Source organism: Pyricularia oryzae, chromosome 5 (genome assembly GCF_000002495.2).
Source record: "Pyricularia oryzae 70-15 chromosome 5, whole genome shotgun sequence".
NCBI lineage: Eukaryota > Fungi > Ascomycota > Sordariomycetes > Magnaporthales > Pyriculariaceae > Pyricularia > Pyricularia oryzae.
In genome coordinates, this window is record NC_017852.1 from 543,201 (window position 1) to 562,701 (window position 19,501).

Sequence of the window (19,501 nt, forward strand, 5' to 3'; positions counted from 1 at the left end):
ATGTATGACCTCGGGGGATGTCATGCATTCAGTAATGCAAGATTTCAGGGTGTATGAGGTAACCAAGAGAAGAGAAAAAAGAAGAAAAAAAGGGAAACGCAGGGTCAAACTCGAGCACGTACAGTAGCTCGTCCATCCGGGCAACCTGGTGCAGAATATTTCTATTCCAACTTGGACTTTTCTCCAAGTCGCATCCCGTCGCGTTACAAAGCTTCTAGAAACGGGCCATCTAATCCGTCTAATAATCTACGTTTTGTGTGGATGGGCTTGAGCTCGCGCAACAATCAGATCGGGGAAGGAACCTTGAACGAACAAGGGCATTGTCTGAAGCATGTGATTGTGAGCTAGAATTGCTCAAGGGGCTTGCGGTACGTACCTCGTTGCGTGCCCGCTCGACAACTGACTTGTCCGCTACCGGTAAGTGCATGTGTTTCTCTCCCCGTTAGTTGAGTACCTACAGTTGAGTACCCCACAGTTTCGGCTCGGCTGCGGGGGCAGCGGGACCCGCTAAAGTAAGGTAAGTACCTAGAACGGCCTAGTGAAGCTCGTTGGGGTTTGGTTCTAATCAGAACTGACCCAGGCGGTGTCCAAGGCTCGGCCACCCAACGTGTGCTTCTCTTCCATTCAAGGACTGAACTCCGTCCGGCAGTAAAGCTTTCTGCTGCTCATTGACGAACTCAACGAGGACGACGAGAAGTGTTAATACTTGCTTGCCCTTTTGCGCGCCAGGGAGCTGAAATAAGTTTTGCGATTCTTCAAGAGACGGAACCGACATAAGCGCGCCCGCCCCGACCGATCGAAGCTTGATCCAATCCTCTTCTCTTAGCTCAGCTTGCATCCGAGTCGCGTTTCTTCGAGCTCAGCGTCGTCCACGCTCCAAGGAAAGAGCATTGCTCGCATTTGTTGGAGGAGTTTTTAAATCTCAAACGCACATTCACCTTCCCGCCGCAGCCTGCGTCCTCAGGAGTCCACGAACTTCTAACCACTAGGTATACTAGTCGAAATCGAAGACCAGAGCGAATCGGTACAGAAGGTCAAGATCCAGTTCGCGCACGTCGCAAGTAGCACTTGTTTGATGGTCCGGAGTGCCCAAACATTGAAGATTGTGGCAATAGATTTCAGGGCTTTTCAACCCTGAATATCGTCAACGGGTTCGCCTCTGGGTTGTCTCTGCGACCAAATTTGGTGTGGGTTCCTAAGTTGCGCGCTCTTCAGTGGGCAGTGGAAACGGTGGTTTGGCAGTTTCTTACCTTTTGCACCTGCCAAACTGGGCACACATACCTCTGAACGGGGCTGCATTTATCTTGGAAAACGGAGCCGGGCGCCGAAACGGTATATCTGCAGCAAAAAGGGAGGTCTTTACAGAATAGTGCAACTTATACGCACATCAAATTGGGCTGATTGTCGCGGGCTAGTGCCCTTGACAAGGTATATAAAGACTACCAGGCCATGGGATTCTCGGTCGAGGACAGGTAGCCCTCGCCCTGTCTGGTCCTCACGAGTTTCTCTACAAATACCTTACCTACCTTACCTATTTGATCCTTCCGTCTTTCACACCTATGTTGGCCTTGCAAAGGCTAGATTCAAGGATGCCGCAGTCGCAGCCGCCACTACCGGACGAGGACGCGGGCCTTATCTTTGGTTGTAAGCCGAACCCCAAAATTCCTGCTTCCCCATGGTGTCTTGGTTTTGGGCATGGTGATTCTGACTGCGATGTATGAATAGGGCAAATAGGGGTCAATGTGAACGAGCTTTTCGGCTTTGACAGGGAGCCTCTCCCACAATTGACGCCACCAGATAATCCCCAAGGGCCCCCGATCCTAGATACGGGAGACACTGACACCCTTGATGCCTTCTTTGATCATATGCACAACAACACGGAGCCTCCACCCAACTATGGAGAGGGTTTGGCTCAGCTGCAGGACGACTGGTTCGGTGACATAGGTCCGGTGCCTGTACTCGTGGGCACCTCTACCACACTCGGACCTCAGACGGACCCCACTCTTAGTTCTCCAGTGAACCTGGATATGCCTCAAATGACATTTCCAAATGTTGGGCCCATGGTCAACGGGGCTTCTCAACCTGCAAGCTTCACTCCCGTGCCGCAGGCCTCGAACCAACATCAAAACCAACGCCGTCCTCACCACCATCACCATCACCATCACCGACAGTCACATGGCGGCCCTGCACCTCCGCCGGTGCCTTCACCTATCCAGATCCCATTACATCAGCCGCATTCCGAGCAGGAGATTGCCGCGGCTACTGCATTACAGAATACAGCGTTGTTCCAAAACCGAAATGGCCGGCCAGACTATTCGCCTTACACGGGAAACCAAGCGCCCAATGGCGGAGTTTTTGGGCAAAGGCACCAGCCCCAGCTTGCTGGGCAAAATCATCACTCGCCAGTATTCTCACCGATCGATAATACAGCAAGCCAACCCTTCGGGTTCACAATCACGCCGAATCAACATGCTCCGCATGCGCAAGAGCAACTTCAAGTTTCGGCGAATGCGTTTGAACCTCGCGTGTACATGAATGGCCAGGCACATGTTCAACCCCAGCCGCAACGACAGCCTGCCCCGGCCGCCTCGTCTAGTACTGCGCCTCCCATGTTTGATAATCTACGCAATCCTCAATACGGCTCTGATCCCAACTTCAGTAGACCTCACGGCTATGTCCCGCAAACGACACAGGAAGAAAGTGCGCAGCTTGAGCAAGAGCGCCTCAAATATGTGGGCTGTCTGGAGCCAGTTGCACCCAGCAGTAACGAGACGACAGGACCGACGACGCCGATCTCACCCGCCCGTAGGCCCACCGCTGTGGACAAGATGCTCGGCGAATACGATAACACCAATGGCAATGGAAATGCAGCAAGCATCGTGAAGGTCGAGTTGGATGAAACCGCCGAGCAGAAGCAGGCGAGCGTCGAAGGAAATGACGACGAACTGCAGCCGTTCAATGCCAAGAGTAAGGGAAAGGCCAAACCCAATGCCCGCCCTCGTCCCCAAAGGAAGCTCAAGACCACACCAGCAACCGCCAGAAAGAGCCCCTCAAGCGAGCTTGCGGCAGATACCTCAGCGCCAGGGCCAAGCCCACTGAATTCGGGCGATATCGATGATGATGCGGACGCCACCGGAAAGCCCTCGTCTGGAAAGCGGCGCAAGTCATCGACGGCGCCGCAGAAACAGCCTCGCGTGAATTTGACGTCGGAACAGAAGCGACTGAACCACATCAACTCGGAGAAGCGACGACGGGGCAATATCAAGGACCAGCTCCAGGATCTGCAGTCAGAAATCGATCCTATAAGGGATCAGAAAATGAGCAAAGGCGTGGTTGCCGAGAAGACATTCGAGTTTATCGAGGCTCTCTTGCGCGACAACCAGTATTTGCTAGAGTTAAGTGTGCAGCACGGCTGGTCGGAAGACGCTCTAATGGATGGCCCGAGCCAACAGCACAGTGCTGGTCAGGGTTCGAGACCTTCAACAGACAACGCTTACACAAACAGCCAGTCGATTCTATCGACATCCGACCAGGGTTTTGCTACGACCTTGCAGAACGGACACGGCGACCATCATCTCCACAGCGGTGCCCAGTCGGTCCAGTCGAACGGAATACATCAACCATCTATGGGGGCCTCGGCACCTCACCACAACGGCATCAGAGCCCAAAACGACCTAGTTTCCCAGCCGAGCGGTGGCTACGACAGCTACACCGCAGCACCGCAAGATAGTGGTGCCGGCAACTCTGCGCACGTCCACAACCCGCAAATGTTCCACAGTCCGACCATTTTTAGCCAGTGGAACGGCAATGGCAGTGGAACCGGCGCTCAGATGCCCGCATCTCAAATGCCTACCTCTCCCCATACTCTATACGGGTAGCCCCCGGATTGGCATACGGAGAAGGATAGGCATACTTATACGCGATACTGACCTATAGCTTCGCTTTGCTTTTTCCTTTCTCTTTTGGTCATAAAGAACACATACGCTCACGCGCATCCACACACATTTGCACTTTGGAAAGGGCTAAGCCCACTGGCTGCTCACCGGCCATTCCGAATGTTGCACTGCACTGCACTAGATGGGAAGAAGAGACCTCACGAGCCGATACACCCTTTCTTTTTCGACTGTGGGGCTCACTTTGAGGTAGTCAGACATATACCCTGGGGCTGCATTCTGCTTTTTTTTTCTTTTTTCTCCAGGTGACCGGGAGGGTTGTTTTTCGCTTCATTCATCATTCTTGGGAAGAGGAGGGAAATCTTGGCGCAAACAGGAGTCAGATTGGGGTTTATTTCGAAATGGAACAGCTGTTATGGGATGGTATTGGTGTTAGGACTTGTTCAAGGCGCGGGATGGGCCCTGGGTTTGCTGTTTTGAAATCATCTGCTTTTTTTTCTCTCTCTTTTTCTATGTTCTTTCTGGAGCCCCATGACCGGAGGAGATTGGCTGTTGTTTATTGTCTTTGGGGTTCAGGAGCAATGGTTTAGTTTTTATAATATCCCTCTGCCATGCTTCCGACAATGTTCCTGTTTTCCATATGGAAAGGAAACTGTCTATTTTCTTCTTCCCTTTTTCTTATGACGACGTTATGTTTACAAAAAAAAGTGTACCTGTTTTTGGTCTTTTTTTTTGTTGTTCAATTTTTCTTTCTGGTCAGCGGGGTCCTACTTACCCATTATCACTATTCTAATACAGACATGACCCGTCTGCAGAAGGAGAGGAGAGAAGGGGGGAAGCAAGGTTTGGGGGCGGGGGGACAGATGGACAAAGCGGGCGGCTGGACTCTCTTTCGCTAGGTGTACTATGTCGTCTGGAGGGATTGCGCCATGGAACTTTGAGTCTTGGTTGTTTTCACGTCTGCAAGACGTGGTTCATCGATATTCCTTTGTCCATGCGTCTGTATTTCCGTCCCCACCCTTAAGGAAATTTGGGTAGACGAAGAGAATTGATGATTAATATTGTTACATGCTGGGGGGTTTTGCTTTCCGTGATGTCTTGGTTGACGCCTCTTCAGGGTGCCCAGTAAGTAGACGAGCTGAACAGGTTACACCAAAGCTTGCCTCGGATGAAAATGTTACTTTTCTAGACCTTCCATGCTCCGGCCTAAACAGTCCGATGGGGGGGGGGGGGTTGCTGGTTTGTAGGTTGTTGGGGGAGGGCTTTCCCCCCTTTTTCTGTTCTGTCGGACCCTCTCTGGAAAAAGGAGGTTTACTTTCAAGTGTCTATAGGGTTAAGTTCTAAAACAAAAACCCGGCACGACGCGAAAACGGAGGTTGAACCCTTTTTTGCTTCGTCCGTTTTCGTATTCTTGCCACGTGCCCGATCCCAAAAATAAATTAATAAATAAACAAAAAAAAAGAAAAAAAAGAAAAGAAAAGAAAGAGGGATGAGGGGGGGGGGGATTGAATAAGAATCCTTCAAATATGGAAGGAATGTTTAAATTTTGGCTTCTAGAATATGTATGGGTTGATATATGCTTTTGTGAATACTTCTTGTTTTCGCCATCGTTTTCCTCTTTTTTTTTGTTGGCTTTTTTTTGGTGGTTCAATACGGTTTAATGTTCGTCTCTGTTGGGAAAAGCAACAAAGAAACTCGCATTCCATCCGGGGTTACTTAGGCTCTTTTTAAGAACAAAAGATGTGGCTGGAACGGAGAAGGAATATTTTCTAATCCTCCTTTTGAGAGTGTTACCCATTGTGGCTCACTTGCTTAATAGCTTCTAGATGGTTCGGGACTTTTTCGAACCCCGGGGATGATGCTTCTGCACGGAGTACCGATGAGTGGCACAAGATCGTGAATGAACATGCTTGGGGGCTAAATGGCTGCAGAAAACCTGCAGAAAACCTGCAGAAAACACATGTGCCCAGAGAAGCCAAGGGATAAACTTCTTGCGTTGGCTTTGCGGCGTGTCAACAAAATATCGTTTACACTTCAGCTTCCCGCGACGCCTTCTGTAACTCCGAGTTACACTAGGGCTAGTCGATCTTTTTCTTCTGTAGCGTCATCGACATGGGTATCGGCCCAGGTACCTCGATGTCCAGCTTAAGAGCTCAGTATTAATGCCATCTTATGTTGTGGCGAGGTTTAATGGTGCAGATTTGCGAAGCTCCGCGCTACTGAGCTGGACTGAACTGTTTAGGTAGTCGATAGGGGGGGGGGTACACGGTAATCATACCGCGTTGTTGCATATTGCACTCGAGATCGTTTTTAATCCGTATCATCATGTTCAATATAGCGACCACTCCGGAAAGTCTCGCCGAGGAGATAAGGAGAGGCATGTGATTTAAAAGAAACTCCAACATTAATATCCCTACCTAAGACTTAGCCATCACCATCGAGCTGGTGGAAGCGATGATGAGCTAGCATCGCAAATGCGGGGATGGCGTGGCCACAAAACTCACAGACGAGTGAGCCGCCGTCCCAGTCTGCTTCCAGACTATCCTCATCGTCGGCGACATCATCCACAGCCTCATTTTTGGTGATATTTGGATCGACAGGAGTGGGACTAGACATTGCCGTCGCTCCAACCTCATTAAAGTTATCTTGATCATACGCAGTGAATTCACGAAGGACTTCATGCTGTCTGCGGAACATGCCTGCGATATCCCGGCCGCTGCTCATCTTGAAGTCCGCACCACTAGCTACCATGCCAGTGACGCATATGTTAATGAGGCCGATGTTATACCCGGCTGGCCCGGTGCCGGTTGGTGGGGGGTTCAGTTTGTGAAACATGGGTAGCAGCGTCTCCTCGACCAGCCGGGCAGCAAGGTCCTCTGCCGGCTGGGTGGGGGAGCTGTGTACAAAGCTAGGTAGCGGTTGACTGCGCGAGGTACGGTTGCTGTTGTATGGCGGACGCGGGCCGGTGGTGGGGTGCCGCTGGCGAGTGGTGAGGCGCAAGGTCCTGGGCCGGGCGACCCAGACCACAGCCTCGGGGCCGTCAATGTTACTAGCCGGTTCTGTTAGGTCCACGCGGATGCGGCGGATGAGCGAGGCAGACAGTTTGATTAATTGCTGTGTTATCTGCGCAATGTTGGATAGGCCGGTGTTTGCGTATGTATCCTCTATGCCGATCTGAATTGGGAAGTCGCATGCGAACTTAACTTCTGCTGTGTCAATGCCGTGGAGTAGCCGGTATGTCTTCTGCCCTATACCTTTCTCCAACCCCAGGGGCTGTAGGAGTTTCTCGAGGAGGTGCGGCGATACATCATGTTGGAGGCGGACTTGGCCGGCCTTCAGGGGCTTGTCAGGGGCGGTGGACCTTGTGTGCTGCTCCATAACGGCAGCCATGCTGCCACCTATTCCCGGCAGGCTACGCAGGGAGTGCTGGTCTACAAATGACAAGGTGTCTGCCTTTGAGAGGGCAAGGAGCGTCGTCTGGTTGCGGGGTTTGTTCCGGCTGCCCACCATTTTGGCGAGAAGTTTGTTTACTGAGATGCCACAGGCGCTAGTATAGCCTTCTTGCTCAATACGAAGGCGTATACGATACGCCAGGTGGGATGCCAGCAGCAGACGTTTACGAAGAAGCCCAGAGGCCTCGTCGGACTCGACAACGCCACGGCTGCTATTTGAGGACCAGGATGGTGCAACCACACAGCCCGCAAAACCCGTGGCATCAAATGCAAACCCCAGCTCCGGGTCTGTGCTTGACAGACAGAAGAAGGAGTTGGCAAGTCCATGCGGGTTTAGCAAATCAAGATTGTACGACACCATGTCAGAGACATCGAGGAAGACCTCGTCCAGTCCGAGTCGTTCAGCTCGGTCATTCCACGAAAAGGAACGGAGGACTCGGTACAGTATCTTGGAAGTGTCTCTGAAAGGGGTGAGGTCTTCCCCGTCAACCAACACCAAATCAGGGCATATGTCCCGTGCCTCAGAAATGCGCATGAGCTTCTTGACGCCCCTGCGACGGGCTACATAGTTGCAGGTGGCGAGGATGCTCTTTTGCTTGATGCCCACGGGGAGAGATTTCAGGGAAGGCTCTTTGTTCTCGACAACCTGAGCATAGAAGCAGTCATAATCCTTTTGCCCCAATTGTATGATTTCCAGGTTTAATGTTCCATGTTTCAGTAGGCTAACATAGGAGGAAGATCTGGTTCAAGCCGGAAGCTTACAAAGTGGAGAATGATCCTTTCGTCGTCACCGTTGGTTCGGGTAAATGTTTCTGTTGCTTGTTGTGCTTCTGGTTGTGCTTGAGCTTCAGCTGGTCTCTTCCGAGGCAAGCTGTTGTTGCTATTGTTGTTGCTGCTCCCGTAGTTTGCATCCAGGTTCGTGCCTACTTCTGCGATACCCATAATTGATTGCCGCCACAAAATGTCGGTCACGCGAAGATCAAAAAAAAAAAAAAAAAAACAAAGAAAAAAAAAATCCGTTTAAGGTAGGTACTGGCGTGCAGTATTGACCAGGAAGACGATCGCCTTGAACCCTGCAATCCCATCTATTAATATTCTGGTTCAAGCACGGCTAAGGCCGTCGTTGTATGTGTGTCGTTGTTTTCTTCTCCTGCTTGCCTTTGAAACAGGAAAACCCCAAACAGGGGTGGGCTTCATAAGGCAGAGGTGGATTCACTCGTGGGCTATTTCTGGTCGCGTTACGTGGTAATCTTTGTTTCGCATGCAAAGCAACTTGAATTCGGTAGTTGGACCGAAAAAAAAAAAAACGTGACTACGGCGAAACTGCGGCAAGACCGTTGAACCAATGATAACCAGTTCCGCTGCAGTTTTTGACTTATTAAGCCGCACAGACCAGTCAGGCGTGCTTATTTTGGGAGGTCTCCGAAATGACCGAAGTAACCAAGCCACACCCCCTTTGCCGCCACCCACCCCTTTACCACCATTACCATACAATATGGACGTACTTCGTACCTTAAAATGTATTGTTCTTGACCATCCATGATGATAAAATAAAATAACATAAAAACTCACCAAAAAAAAAAAACCCCGAACCGATCTCAATACAAGGTGCTAATCTCGACAACGACGTCAGTTAGAGCCACATTTCTTGCGACTCGGGGAAATCCCTGAGAATCAACTGAATATAGCTACAAAAGCACCCGGAGCCCACAAGGCGTGTCCCAGATCGGGTTTAGGGGCGATGGCGTCCGACGTCTGTTGGGCCACGTTTGACTGATTTTGAGGAGACACGAGTTCCACCGGCCTTATTATTTTCTTTTTGTTTACCCCTTCGCCTTCGCCGCGTGGCAACACGAACTGCCTCTCGGTAATTTGCCGATGATTGTGGATTTGTTTGTTGACAACCAAGAAAGTTTTTGATTACTACCATATTGCTATTATTATTGTGTTCTCGAGTTTTTACTCACCGCTCAACTTCCTTTTTGTTTCGCATAGTTGTCTTTGTCGCTTAATTTACAGTACGGGCGGATATGTATGGATGTTCTCCAGTTGTGTTTGGGCAGCAAAGCGAATGAATTGGATCGGGATCGGATCCCAAAATGTATGGTACAGTAGATGTGTAGTACAGATTGACTGCGACCTGCTTACTACCTCCTTCGGCTTCCTTACCTTACGGATACATTGAGAAATAAATCCTTTCTGAAATTATTCCATGTCTACAGTAGAACCTGGACCATCTAGGTCTAGTGCAGAATAATGGAAGCTGCAGATTCTACCCCGCTTCAATAGCGGGTGATGGGCGCTACGGAGGAGGGTGATCTCAAGTCGAGATTGGACGTTGCCCACAATGCTGTCAAGCGCGCGGCCGCTTCTTCCAGCCTGCTTCTGTTTCCAGCTGCAGCCAGCGCGCTTTCTGAACGGACGAATAGGCCTATCGGGGCCACGGAAGAAAGTGACAGGCGCCCAGTCTTGCAGGCTCATTGGATCGGAGAATGTACACTAAAACCCTGTCACGACAGGGATCTCGGCGCTTGCGCCATGCCCTGCAACCCCATGCCATGCAATCCCGTCTCACTGAGCACAGTCACCCGCCAGTCAGGCTTGCTCAGACAGTCACCGCTCCCTCGTCTCGATGCCCTCTCTCCAGTCCCGCTTCGCTAATATGCGCGCTCTCAATGCGTCTTTTTATTCCTCTCGACTTCCATCTTTGTTTCTATGGGGCCCCTGCCAGACCAACCCTGGCCTGTCCGATATGGTCCCGGCATTCTGCCCCCCCCCCCCCATGCCATCATTTTTACAGACAGACACCCTTGACATTCGACCCCGGTAGGCGCTTCTTTTCTTACTCCATCGATCCCCCATCGACCAACCAGGGGGTCACACACACCAATGCCGGGTTACAATTGTATATAGGATAGGGAATCGCTGCTTCATCCTGCTTGATCTGGAACTTTTCGTGTATAGTTTCAATCCTACTTACTCTTCCGAAGATACTGCTTCTATTTTCTCTTTTCATCCGATCTATATTACTCATACATACATACCCCTACTATATTTCCCACAGCCGCCTTGTCAGTCAGTCAGGCGGAACTTCAGTCATAAGTCTAATCTGGTCTGGTCTGGTCTGGTCTGAGGGTCATGTTTCTTTGTTCTCTGAACTGACCTTATTTTTCAATTCTCACTTGCATTTATAAAAAAAAAATCTATTTTCGGCAGTAAGCATCCTTTTTTACGTGAGAGCGCACGCACCCAACCAACACACACACACACACTCGACAAACTTCCATATATATACACACACAACCCCTATTGCGTCGACTTTTACCCCAACTATTGTTGGTTGCCGCGCCGATTCAAAGTTTTTAGTCTTCCTTGTCTTTTATATATTTTGAGTCGCATCACACATAGACACCGAGGCAATATGTCATCACCCGATAGCCCTCCCAAGAGACCAAGACTGTCTCTTCAGATCAAGGCAATCTCCAACGGCCCGAGCGTTCGCACTTCTCGCAGCCTGGCAGCGGCCGTGAACCCAAGATCCCCGACATCTTTCAACACTCTTTCAAATGTCTACGTCACAGCCATAGGCAAATCCGCACCCGTCGAGGAGCCACTGACCGCCATCAACACGAGGAGCAGAGGTCTGCCACTCAAACTTCAGACACAAAATGTATCTACACCGATAACAGCATTTGGGGTTGGTCCCGAGACTCCTTTGACTGCCCAGCCAATGTCTCCGGCCGTCTTGCAAAACATAACATTTCCCAGCACTATGACTGCTACACCACCACTGTCTGCTGGTCCGATGGAAGCGACCGATTCCAAAGTTTTTACCTTCTCTGCCGAGGACACTTCAGCAACGAGGCCGAGGACTGACGTGGCTTCACAACTCATGTCCCCACGAACGCCAAAAAGGCGTACCACAGCACCGGGAACCGGTGGCTCTCGGGCTGCCCCTTACTCTCACAACCCGCGTTCGCTGCCCAGTATCCTGCGCAACTCTCCATTACCACGTCTCCCTACCATGTCTCCCGACTCTCCAAGGAGGCAATCTAAGCGTCTGCAGGAAAAGGCTGCTCGCCGGGTATGCTACAACACCCCCTTGACCCAGACCATTACGACGAACAAATACACCAAATCGCACATCGACCTGCTATGCGAGGAGGCATCGCCTTTCTCGCCATCCAAGCCGCCAACTGAAGACCCCGAGATCGTTTTGGATCTCGCCATGGCTTACACTGGCGATGAGACAAGGGATGGCGGCCAGACGCCCGGCCCTTTCGAGGAGATGCGGAGGAGAATGGCCGGCCTAGCCGCCGCCTCGCCGCTTTCTTCCCCAAGCGGCATCAAGAAGCGTACTTCCAAGAAGCGGGAGAAGAAGCGTCGCTGGGTTTGGACCATCGGAGTCGAAGATGAGGAGGGAGACGATGTGGGAGGTGCCGTGGCCGCCTACCGCGCCGCCTACCGCGCCGCCGAGGCCGCTGCAGCAGGAACACCGTTGAACGTAGCGGCCCCGAAGATTGTCAGAGATGAGGAGCGCGAATCCCTCAGTGCGATACCAAAACTTTGCATAAACACGATGGCCGTGTTCAACCAGCAGCAAAGGGCCTACGAGCAACCATCCCTGCACGAGATCACACCGAGCATCGAATCTTCAGACTTTAGCAGCCAGATCGGCGGCGAGTCGTCGGCGTCGGAAATGGACGTCGAGATGTCGGACGTCAGCAGCGTCACGTCGGACATGGGTGAGAGCTGCTACGGCGGCGGCCTGAACGCCCAACAGTCGGACTACGAGCTCGTTACCCCGACGCTGACGAGGTCGAACAAGAGGTTCTGCTCAGTGTCGAGATTGGGATCGGAGGACATGATGAGCTTTACGGCGGGGAGTCGAAGGGATACGCCCATCCCGGCGCATTTAACTTGCTCTTGATGAGCATTTTTGTTTCTTGTTTCAAAGCCCTGGCAGGATCAAAGGAGTTGGTGCTGGAAACATCTTTCAGCGGGGAGTTTTTGATATTAAGCGCATCAAAATCGCCTTTTGTTTTCTTTCTTTTGGACTTTGTAGAAATATGTATATCACCACCATCATCATCATATATACTAACGCATTACGATTCTACGATGATATTCTGCAGCCAGCTTCATAGTGACTTGATTTACTATTGCGCACTCTCAACTGTTGGGATTTGACATGATGCGTTTCATGTGATCTGCCATGAAGTAGAAAAGCATCATTTGTACAGATAGACAAGACGTATCAATTTACTTACCTATGATTAAGAATGTACACATATCTTAGGAATTGAGATCTACAAAAGAAAAGAAGAAAAAAAAACATCCAACGACCATCAGTCTTTCCCTAAACCACCACCACCACAACCAGCAGCCTCCTCCCACCCGCTCCTCTCCAGCTGCAGCCGCAGCCGCAGCCGGCGTGAGTCGCGGGCCATGTCGCCGATGCGCCGCCCACGGTGCTGACCCGTGTACACGCCACGCGGGCGGTCTAGCACTACCACCATGACGTCCTCGTCATCGGTGGGGTGGGCGAGTAGTGCCGCGGGAGATGGGGGTGGGGAGCAGCGGAGGAGTGGATGGTAGGTGTGCTTGAGGAACGTGATGGGCCACATGTTTTTTTTTTTTCTGAAGCTTACCTTGATGGATTTGCGGGGGTTGTGTGTTTGGTAAACGATGGAGTTTTACGCTTTTCTTCCCTGTTTTTTATTGTTTTTGCCTTGGCTGTTTGGTTTACGCCAAGCTTTCTTTGTACAAAAGAAGGTCGAAAGGGCTCTAGTAAGGATAAAGCGTCGCGGTTTTGGAACGGGTAAAGTCTCGTAATTTGGATCGACTCGAGTTTCGGGATAAACAGGACAGAATGTTGTTGTACCTAAATATATTTGCTCTCCCTCTGTGTTCCCGTTCAGAACTGTGCAGACGATCATTGTTATAATTTGTTTCGCTTTGTCTCTTGCGTTTCCCAGCCCTTTGTCACGTTTGTTGAACTCGATCCATTAATATTACATTTTATTGACATGCAGCCGGGACCGCGGGTCTGTTTCTCTTCTTTATGCCTTTCCTCGCAATGATACAACGAATACAATGGGACCATTGTATTTGTGCCTATTGTAAGCACATGTGTATTCGTGTTTGACTGGTGCATGATTCCCTCGCGTTATCCAAGATTCGCCAGTTCCACATGTTGTGATGACGCTGTTCGGTTGTTGCCGACCGAGCATGGATTGGGATTGGATCCTCCCGCTCGACGCAAGTTCATTGTCGTTATCGTCGCGTCGCCGAACGAGTTCTCGTTGTTCTCTCCGTAGTTGCTCGACATCCCGGCAAAAGTCGTCGTGGTCGCATGGTATCTCTTGGCCATTTCTCTGTTCGTTCCTTTCGGTTGTTGCCCTCCACTGTCCTCTTAATCGTACACTCAGATATAAACACAGAACCACCAATTCTACCCCAGGAAAAAATAAGTTGGCATTATCCTTCCTCCTATTGCGGCATGGGTGGGTGCGCAAACTTGTCGGCGTAGTGACGCGCCTTATCGGCGTGTCTCGTCGAGATCCAGTAGGTCATGAACAGCAAGGTGAGAAAGCCGCCGACCCAGACCATGACCAGCGTGTTGTTGGTGCGACCCCTTGGGGCGTAGGGACTGTAGTATTTTCCGGCCATGGTTGTTGTTGTTGTTGTTTTGTTTTTATGCTCGGGCTAGGTTTCAGCTGTGTACCAAAAGGCGTGTATGTGTTGCCGGCTTGTCTTGTAAGCAAAGGACCGAATGCTGTGGAGGTTTTCGCAGATAGAAAAATTCAAAGTGACATAATTTCGGTCGATCCAATCCATCCCTTGGGCGCGGACCTACCACCCCAACACCCCTGACTTGCAAGCGGGCGGGGCTAAATGTTAGTTGCTTACGGTTATTACTTCGTACTTCGTGCTTCGTACTTCGTACTTTACCTTACCTACCCTGGCGATGGCATAGCGTCTGTTGGTATTGTTTACTCGGCTTATTAGTTGACATGTTAATAGGCAATAAATTCCCAGTTAAACCCAAGGATGGCATCAAGTCCGACGCATGAGTTTGTCTCCACGGCCATATAATAATAATAATGACTCGATGTACGATACTTTCGGCATTGTGACAGACCGCCGGTCTGTCGGCACATTTCCCCAAAATTGATATATAACGCGAGGCCAGGGTTCGCAACAGATACCGAAGGACAAACTGAGATACCTAGGCATGTATGTCAAAGCAAGGAATTGTCATTCAGGCAACGAACCATGGCATTAGCTTGATACTTGAGTCTGAATGATACAGTAACAATTGTCACTGCAAAGGTGCAGTCACGAAATTTGGCGCCTATCAATTAATTGAGTGGGTCCGGTACTTTACTATCGCACAACACACAATCGAAATTCTTTCTCAGCGGGGGTCCGAGTATTGCCCCTCATCGCGGACGACAGGGGCAAGAATAAAAAAAAATTAAAAAATTGAGGATACACAGAAAATCCCCAACGTACGGTGACAAACAAGGAGAGACATCTTGCTTGAACTGTGAACCCTTTTCAGGATCAGCGACGAGCCTGAACTGTAATTTTGTCGATCTGGCTTCACTCCCGTACAGATTCAAGGCCGGAGGCGCCGGAAACATGCCGAGCGCAGTCGCAGGCCACAGGCCGACCACGAAGGTCGGCAACAAGCCCTTCAAGTCGCGCAAGGCCACCAAGGGCGCCATAAGAACACTAGCAAAAGGTATTTTCACCTCGGCAAAGCAACCAGCTTGTCTTGTCCTGCTTATTCTTGAAAATCTCAAACCACTTCTCTAACCCCGTCTTCTCACCCTGTAGGCAAAGTACCCACCGAAAAGGGCCAGCGCAAGACCCAACACCAGCAAGTCATGTCCAAGCTCGACCGCCGCAACCAGTCCCGACAGAAGCTGCTCAACAAGCAGCGCGAGCACCGCAGCGACAACCAGGTCTTTGCCGGCCGCGACGGCGCCCCGCGCAATGTTGCCGTGATACCCCTCTGCGCCGATGGTGACGCCGCCGACGCCATCCGTTCTCTCAATCTTAGCCTCGACATCGAGACCGAAGTCTCGCCCGGATGCACCCGCGTCTCGGTCGACCGCTTCAAGCAGAAGCTCGCATACTTCCCCGTGGTTCGTGACTTGGCCACATGTCTGGACGCCGCGCGCGTGGCTGACTTTGTCGTCCTTGTGCTCTCGGCCGAGGTTGAGGTCGACCAGCTGGGTGAGCTGATACTGAGGAGCGTGGAGAGCCAGGGTGTGTCAACCGTCTTTACTGTGGTCCAGGGACTTAACAAGGTCGAGCCTGTGAAACAGAGGCTGTCCATTGTGGACTCGCTCAAGTCTTACATCAAGTACTACCATCCCGACCAGGACAAGATCTACAGCCTGGACAACAGGCAGGAGTGCTCAAACCTCATGAGGTCCGTCTGCAGCACGACACCAAAGGGAGTTGTGTGGAGGGACGAGCGCAGCTGGATGCTGGTCGAGGATGTTCAGTTCCCGGCCTCGGAATCTGACCTAACCGTGGTCACCGGTGTGGTCAGGGGCAAGGGCCTCAAGGCAGATAGGCTAGTCCAGGTGGGAGACTGGGGTACGTTCCAGATCGAGAAGATTATGGCCGCGCCCCTGTCGACAAAGAAGGCCAAGGAGGGATCAATGGCGGTTGACGATGCGCCATCACAAGAGCCGCTCGACGTGCCGACAGATGACAGGGATGATCTGGACGAGCTTGCGCCAGAGGAGATCGTGATGGAGGATGACGACGAGATGGACGACGCCCAGACATCGGCCTCTGCGCCAACAAAGAAGGGTGTTCTTCTTGACGACCACCACTATTTCTCAGACGACGAGGAGGGACAGCCTCAGATTCGCAAGAGGTTACCCAAGGGAACCTCAAAATATCAATCTGCCTGGTATCTGGATGACGGTGTTTCGGACTCGGGCTCCGATCTGGAAGATCTCGACATGGAGGATGACGCACAAAGCGAGGCGGCACCGAGACCAGAGGATGGCGTCGAGGGCATGGCCATGGACGCACAGACCGAGTACGGAGCGTCAGAGTACCCGCAGTCCGAGATGTTTGTGGAGCCGAACGAGGACGAGGACGCAAAACAGCTCGAGGCATACCGAGCAAGCAGGCGGGATGAAGCAGAGGACGACAAGGAATTCCCCGACGAGATCGAGCTGCACCCCAACGTCCTCGCAAGGGAACGTCTGGCGCGGTACAGAGGTCTCAAGAGCTTGAGGACAAGCAAGTGGGAGGAAGAAGAGGACAGGGCGCATGAGCCCGAGGATTGGCGCCGGCTGCTCCAAGTTCCCGACTACAACGGGTCAAAGTCGCGATGCACGCGGGAAGCGCTCGTCGGCGGTGTCGCACCGGGAACCCGGGTCGCAGTTCACCTGAAGGGCGTCCCAGCTTCGGTGGCAGCTTCCTACGACGGCAGGAAACCCATCACCATGTTCTCCCTGCTGAGGCACGAGAACAAGCAGAGCGTGGTCAACTTCCTGATCAACCTCAGCTCCGAGTTCCCAAGGTCGCTCAAGGCCAAGGAAGAGCTGGTGATCCAGTACGGCCCAAGGAGGCTTGTCATCAACCCCCTGTTCTCTCAGGGCGGCAACACGCCAAACGACGTGCACAAGTACGGCAGGTTCTTGCACCCGGGCCAGTCGGCGGTGGCGACCTTTGTCGGCCCCGTGATCTGGGGACCCGTGCCGGCCTTGTTCTTCAAGAAGCAGGAGGGCAGTGATGACTTATCGCTGACACTCGTGGGCACCGGCACGGCCCTTCCGCCGTCGACGGGCCGTGTGGTCGCCAAGCGCGTGATCCTGACGGGTCACCCGTACCACATCCATAAGAAGATCGTCACCATCCGGTACATGTTCTTCAACCGCGAGGACGTTGAGTGGTTCAAGGCCCTGCCGCTGTGGACGAGGCGTGGACGCAGCGGGTACTTCAAGGAGGCGCTCGGCACGCACGGCTACTTCAAGGCGACGTTTGACGGCCGCATCAACCCGCAGGACAGCGTCGGAGTCAGCCTGTACAAGCGGGTGTGGCCGAGGAAGTCGGTGCCGTTCAGGGGGGAGCTGGTCGGAGCCGAGGAGGCTCCCAAGCTGGTCGAGGCGGGTGCTATGGATGAGGATATTGCTTGATTTCTTTTCATTGGGTTCTGATGAGGTTTTTCTTTTATTGTATGGGATGGGATTATAAAAAAAAGCAACTGGCTAACGAAAAATCATGAACACACAATTATTTCTATAGACTTTCGGTCGGTGTTTTGTGGGTAGGGATTCTGCAAATATGGCTTTGATATGAATATCATCTTTGTTGATTTCTTTTTTTTTCTTTTTTTCTCTTCTCTGTCCCCATGCCAGGTCTATTGGATAGTGAACAAAATGCCTTGCCTTGTTTCCCCTCAAGATCACTCCCTTTCTCCACACCCAGGCCTAAGCATTCAACTCCTCCAACCCCTCGGTAGGCCTGGGGCCGCCATTCGCCTTGGCGATCTCCTCCGCACCGCTTGCCTTCCAGGCGCTCAGGATCAAGTTGACAATGTGCTCGACGCCGACCGACTTCTTGACCTGCGCAAACACAGTCGGGCCACCCTCTCTCATCTTCCTCGCATCCCTCTCCATGACGCCCAGATCCGCGCCGACAATCTCGGCCAGGTCCGTCTTGTTGACCACGAGCAAATCACTCTGCGTGATGCCGGGCCCACCCTTGCGGGGGATCTTGTCGCCGCCCGAGACGTCGATGACGTAAATAATAAAATCCGCAAGCTCGCGGCTGTAGTTGGCGGCCAGGTTGTCACCGCCGCTCTCGATCAGCAGCAGGTCGACACCGTTGAAGGTTCGGTGCAGGTCCTCAAGGCAGGCCAGGTTGGCGGATATGTCCTCGCGCACGGCGGCGTGCGGGCAGCCGCCCGTCTCTATGGCGCGGATGCGAGACGGGGGCAGGGCCTTGTTGCGCGTCAGGAACTCGGCGTCCTCGCGCGTGAAGATGTCGTTTGTCACGGCCGCGAGGGAGTGCGTGTCGCGCAGCGCCAGGCAGAGGGCGAGCATCAGGGCTGTCTTGCCCGAGCCGACGGGGCTGTGTTTTTTTGGGGGGTTTTAGTATGTTGACTTTTGTTTCGGGATAGGGATACACAGGGTATATTTACGTATCATAGGCATATAAAAGACAGAAGCAAAAGGGCAATACTTGTGATATGGAATAGAGAAGTGAGCAAGACTAGAAAGAGAAAACTAACCCGCCAATGCCAATGGTAAAGGCACGCTCGGAAAAGTCACGGCCTTCGACGATGGGCATCTCGCGGCCGAGATAGCTGCCAGGACCCGTGAGGATTTCATGGCTGTGGCCGTGCTCCTGAGCGTTGAAAGTGCTGCCATCATGGGAGTGGGAGTGAGGCGCAGAGCCGTCGTGGGAGTGGGAGTGTGCCATATTTCACAAGCCAGGGAGGGGTGTAATTGATCGAGCTTCCAAATAGTTGGAAGGGGTTATGGTGTCACTCTCAAAGACTTAGTTGCTTGTTGTTTGACTTGATCGACGTAACATGACAAAATAAAAAGAAGAAAAGAGCACCAGAGGTTATTAACACAATCTCAATGGCATGAAGCTGCTCAGTGCAGCTTGACTACTACCTATGACATAGAGTTTCATACGCTGTAGGTACCTTAGCTTAGCTTAGTCCTCGGCTTGATGCGGGGTCGACGACTTGTACTCCATGTATGTAGCAGGTAGGTAATTAGTCCAGTTGCCAATACCAGTCACAGTCAATCCAATTCATTACCTAGACTAACATGGGAAAAGATGCCAATTTGCCAACGGAATTTTTTATCCAATCCTTATCAACCCCACCATTTACTACGGCAGCTTTTTATTCCCTTGGCTCGCCCACTGTTATTGTAACTCAAGACTACCCCTTGAATACCCGCCAGCTACAGGCTCGCATTGCATTTGTTGGCTCGGACAAATGGATATTATATTAAAAAGGATTCTTGTGATTACTGTCAGCCCATTACAGTACGTCCTGTTGCGCCCTTGCGGTGCACAAAATGCTCTAATATGCTCATAATCCCGTCGCGCGCACGTAAGCCGTGAGAAAAGCAGGGGACCAACTCGTTGCATGTTTAG

General features: G+C 51.8%; 7 protein-coding genes across 7 annotated transcripts; 3 read left to right on the forward strand and 4 right to left on the reverse strand.

The window, feature by feature from the left end:
• The first annotated feature begins 495 nt into the window (after window positions 1–495).
• MGG_01090 (uncharacterized protein) lies at window positions 496–4,812 on the forward strand. Its single transcript, XM_003717797.1, has 3 exons — window positions 496–517; window positions 593–1,644; window positions 1,726–4,812. The coding sequence occupies exons 2-3, from the start codon at window positions 1,560–1,562 to the stop codon at window positions 3,876–3,878; spliced, it is 2,238 nt and encodes a 745-aa protein (XP_003717845.1). The 5' UTR covers window positions 496–517; window positions 593–1,559; the 3' UTR covers window positions 3,879–4,812.
• A 1,396-nt stretch (window positions 4,813–6,208) lies between these two features.
• Window positions 6,209–8,349, reverse strand: MGG_01089 (DNA polymerase iota). Its single transcript, XM_003717798.1, has 2 exons — window positions 8,108–8,349; window positions 6,209–8,015 (listed from the first exon to the last, which is right to left on the reverse strand). Exons 1-2 carry the CDS (start codon window positions 8,285–8,287, stop codon window positions 6,318–6,320), a joined length of 1,878 nt encoding a protein of 625 aa, XP_003717846.1. The 5' UTR covers window positions 8,288–8,349; the 3' UTR covers window positions 6,209–6,317.
• A 1,817-nt stretch (window positions 8,350–10,166) lies between these two features.
• On the forward strand, window positions 10,167–12,467 carry MGG_01088 (uncharacterized protein). Its single transcript, XM_003717799.1, has one exon. It carries the CDS (start codon window positions 10,767–10,769, stop codon window positions 12,273–12,275), a length of 1,509 nt encoding a protein of 502 aa, XP_003717847.1. The 5' UTR covers window positions 10,167–10,766; the 3' UTR covers window positions 12,276–12,467.
• A 176-nt stretch (window positions 12,468–12,643) lies between these two features.
• MGG_17321 (uncharacterized protein) lies at window positions 12,644–12,984 on the reverse strand. Its single transcript, XM_003717800.1, has one exon. The coding sequence runs from the start codon at window positions 12,970–12,972 to the stop codon at window positions 12,694–12,696; it is 279 nt and encodes a 92-aa protein (XP_003717848.1). The 5' UTR covers window positions 12,973–12,984; the 3' UTR covers window positions 12,644–12,693.
• Window positions 12,985–13,837: 853 nt separating this feature from the next.
• On the reverse strand, window positions 13,838–14,479 carry MGG_11439 (uncharacterized protein; the record flags this gene model as incomplete). The annotated part of the gene is made up of 4 exons (XM_003717801.1): window positions 13,838–13,997; window positions 14,205–14,238; window positions 14,305–14,327; window positions 14,466–14,479. 4 exons carry the CDS (start codon window positions 14,477–14,479, stop codon window positions 13,838–13,840), a joined length of 231 nt encoding a protein of 76 aa, XP_003717849.1.
• A 281-nt stretch (window positions 14,480–14,760) lies between these two features.
• Window positions 14,761–17,835, forward strand: MGG_01087 (ribosome biogenesis protein TSR1). Its single transcript, XM_003717802.1, has 2 exons — window positions 14,761–15,095; window positions 15,191–17,835. The coding sequence occupies exons 1-2, from the start codon at window positions 14,993–14,995 to the stop codon at window positions 17,518–17,520; spliced, it is 2,433 nt and encodes an 810-aa protein (XP_003717850.1). The 5' UTR covers window positions 14,761–14,992; the 3' UTR covers window positions 17,521–17,835.
• On the reverse strand, window positions 17,515–19,181 carry MGG_01086 (uncharacterized protein). Its single transcript, XM_003717803.1, has 2 exons — window positions 18,618–19,181; window positions 17,515–18,457 (listed from the first exon to the last, which is right to left on the reverse strand). The coding sequence occupies exons 1-2, from the start codon at window positions 18,806–18,808 to the stop codon at window positions 17,815–17,817; spliced, it is 834 nt and encodes a 277-aa protein (XP_003717851.1). The 5' UTR covers window positions 18,809–19,181; the 3' UTR covers window positions 17,515–17,814.
• Window positions 19,182–19,501: the final 320 nt, after the last annotated feature.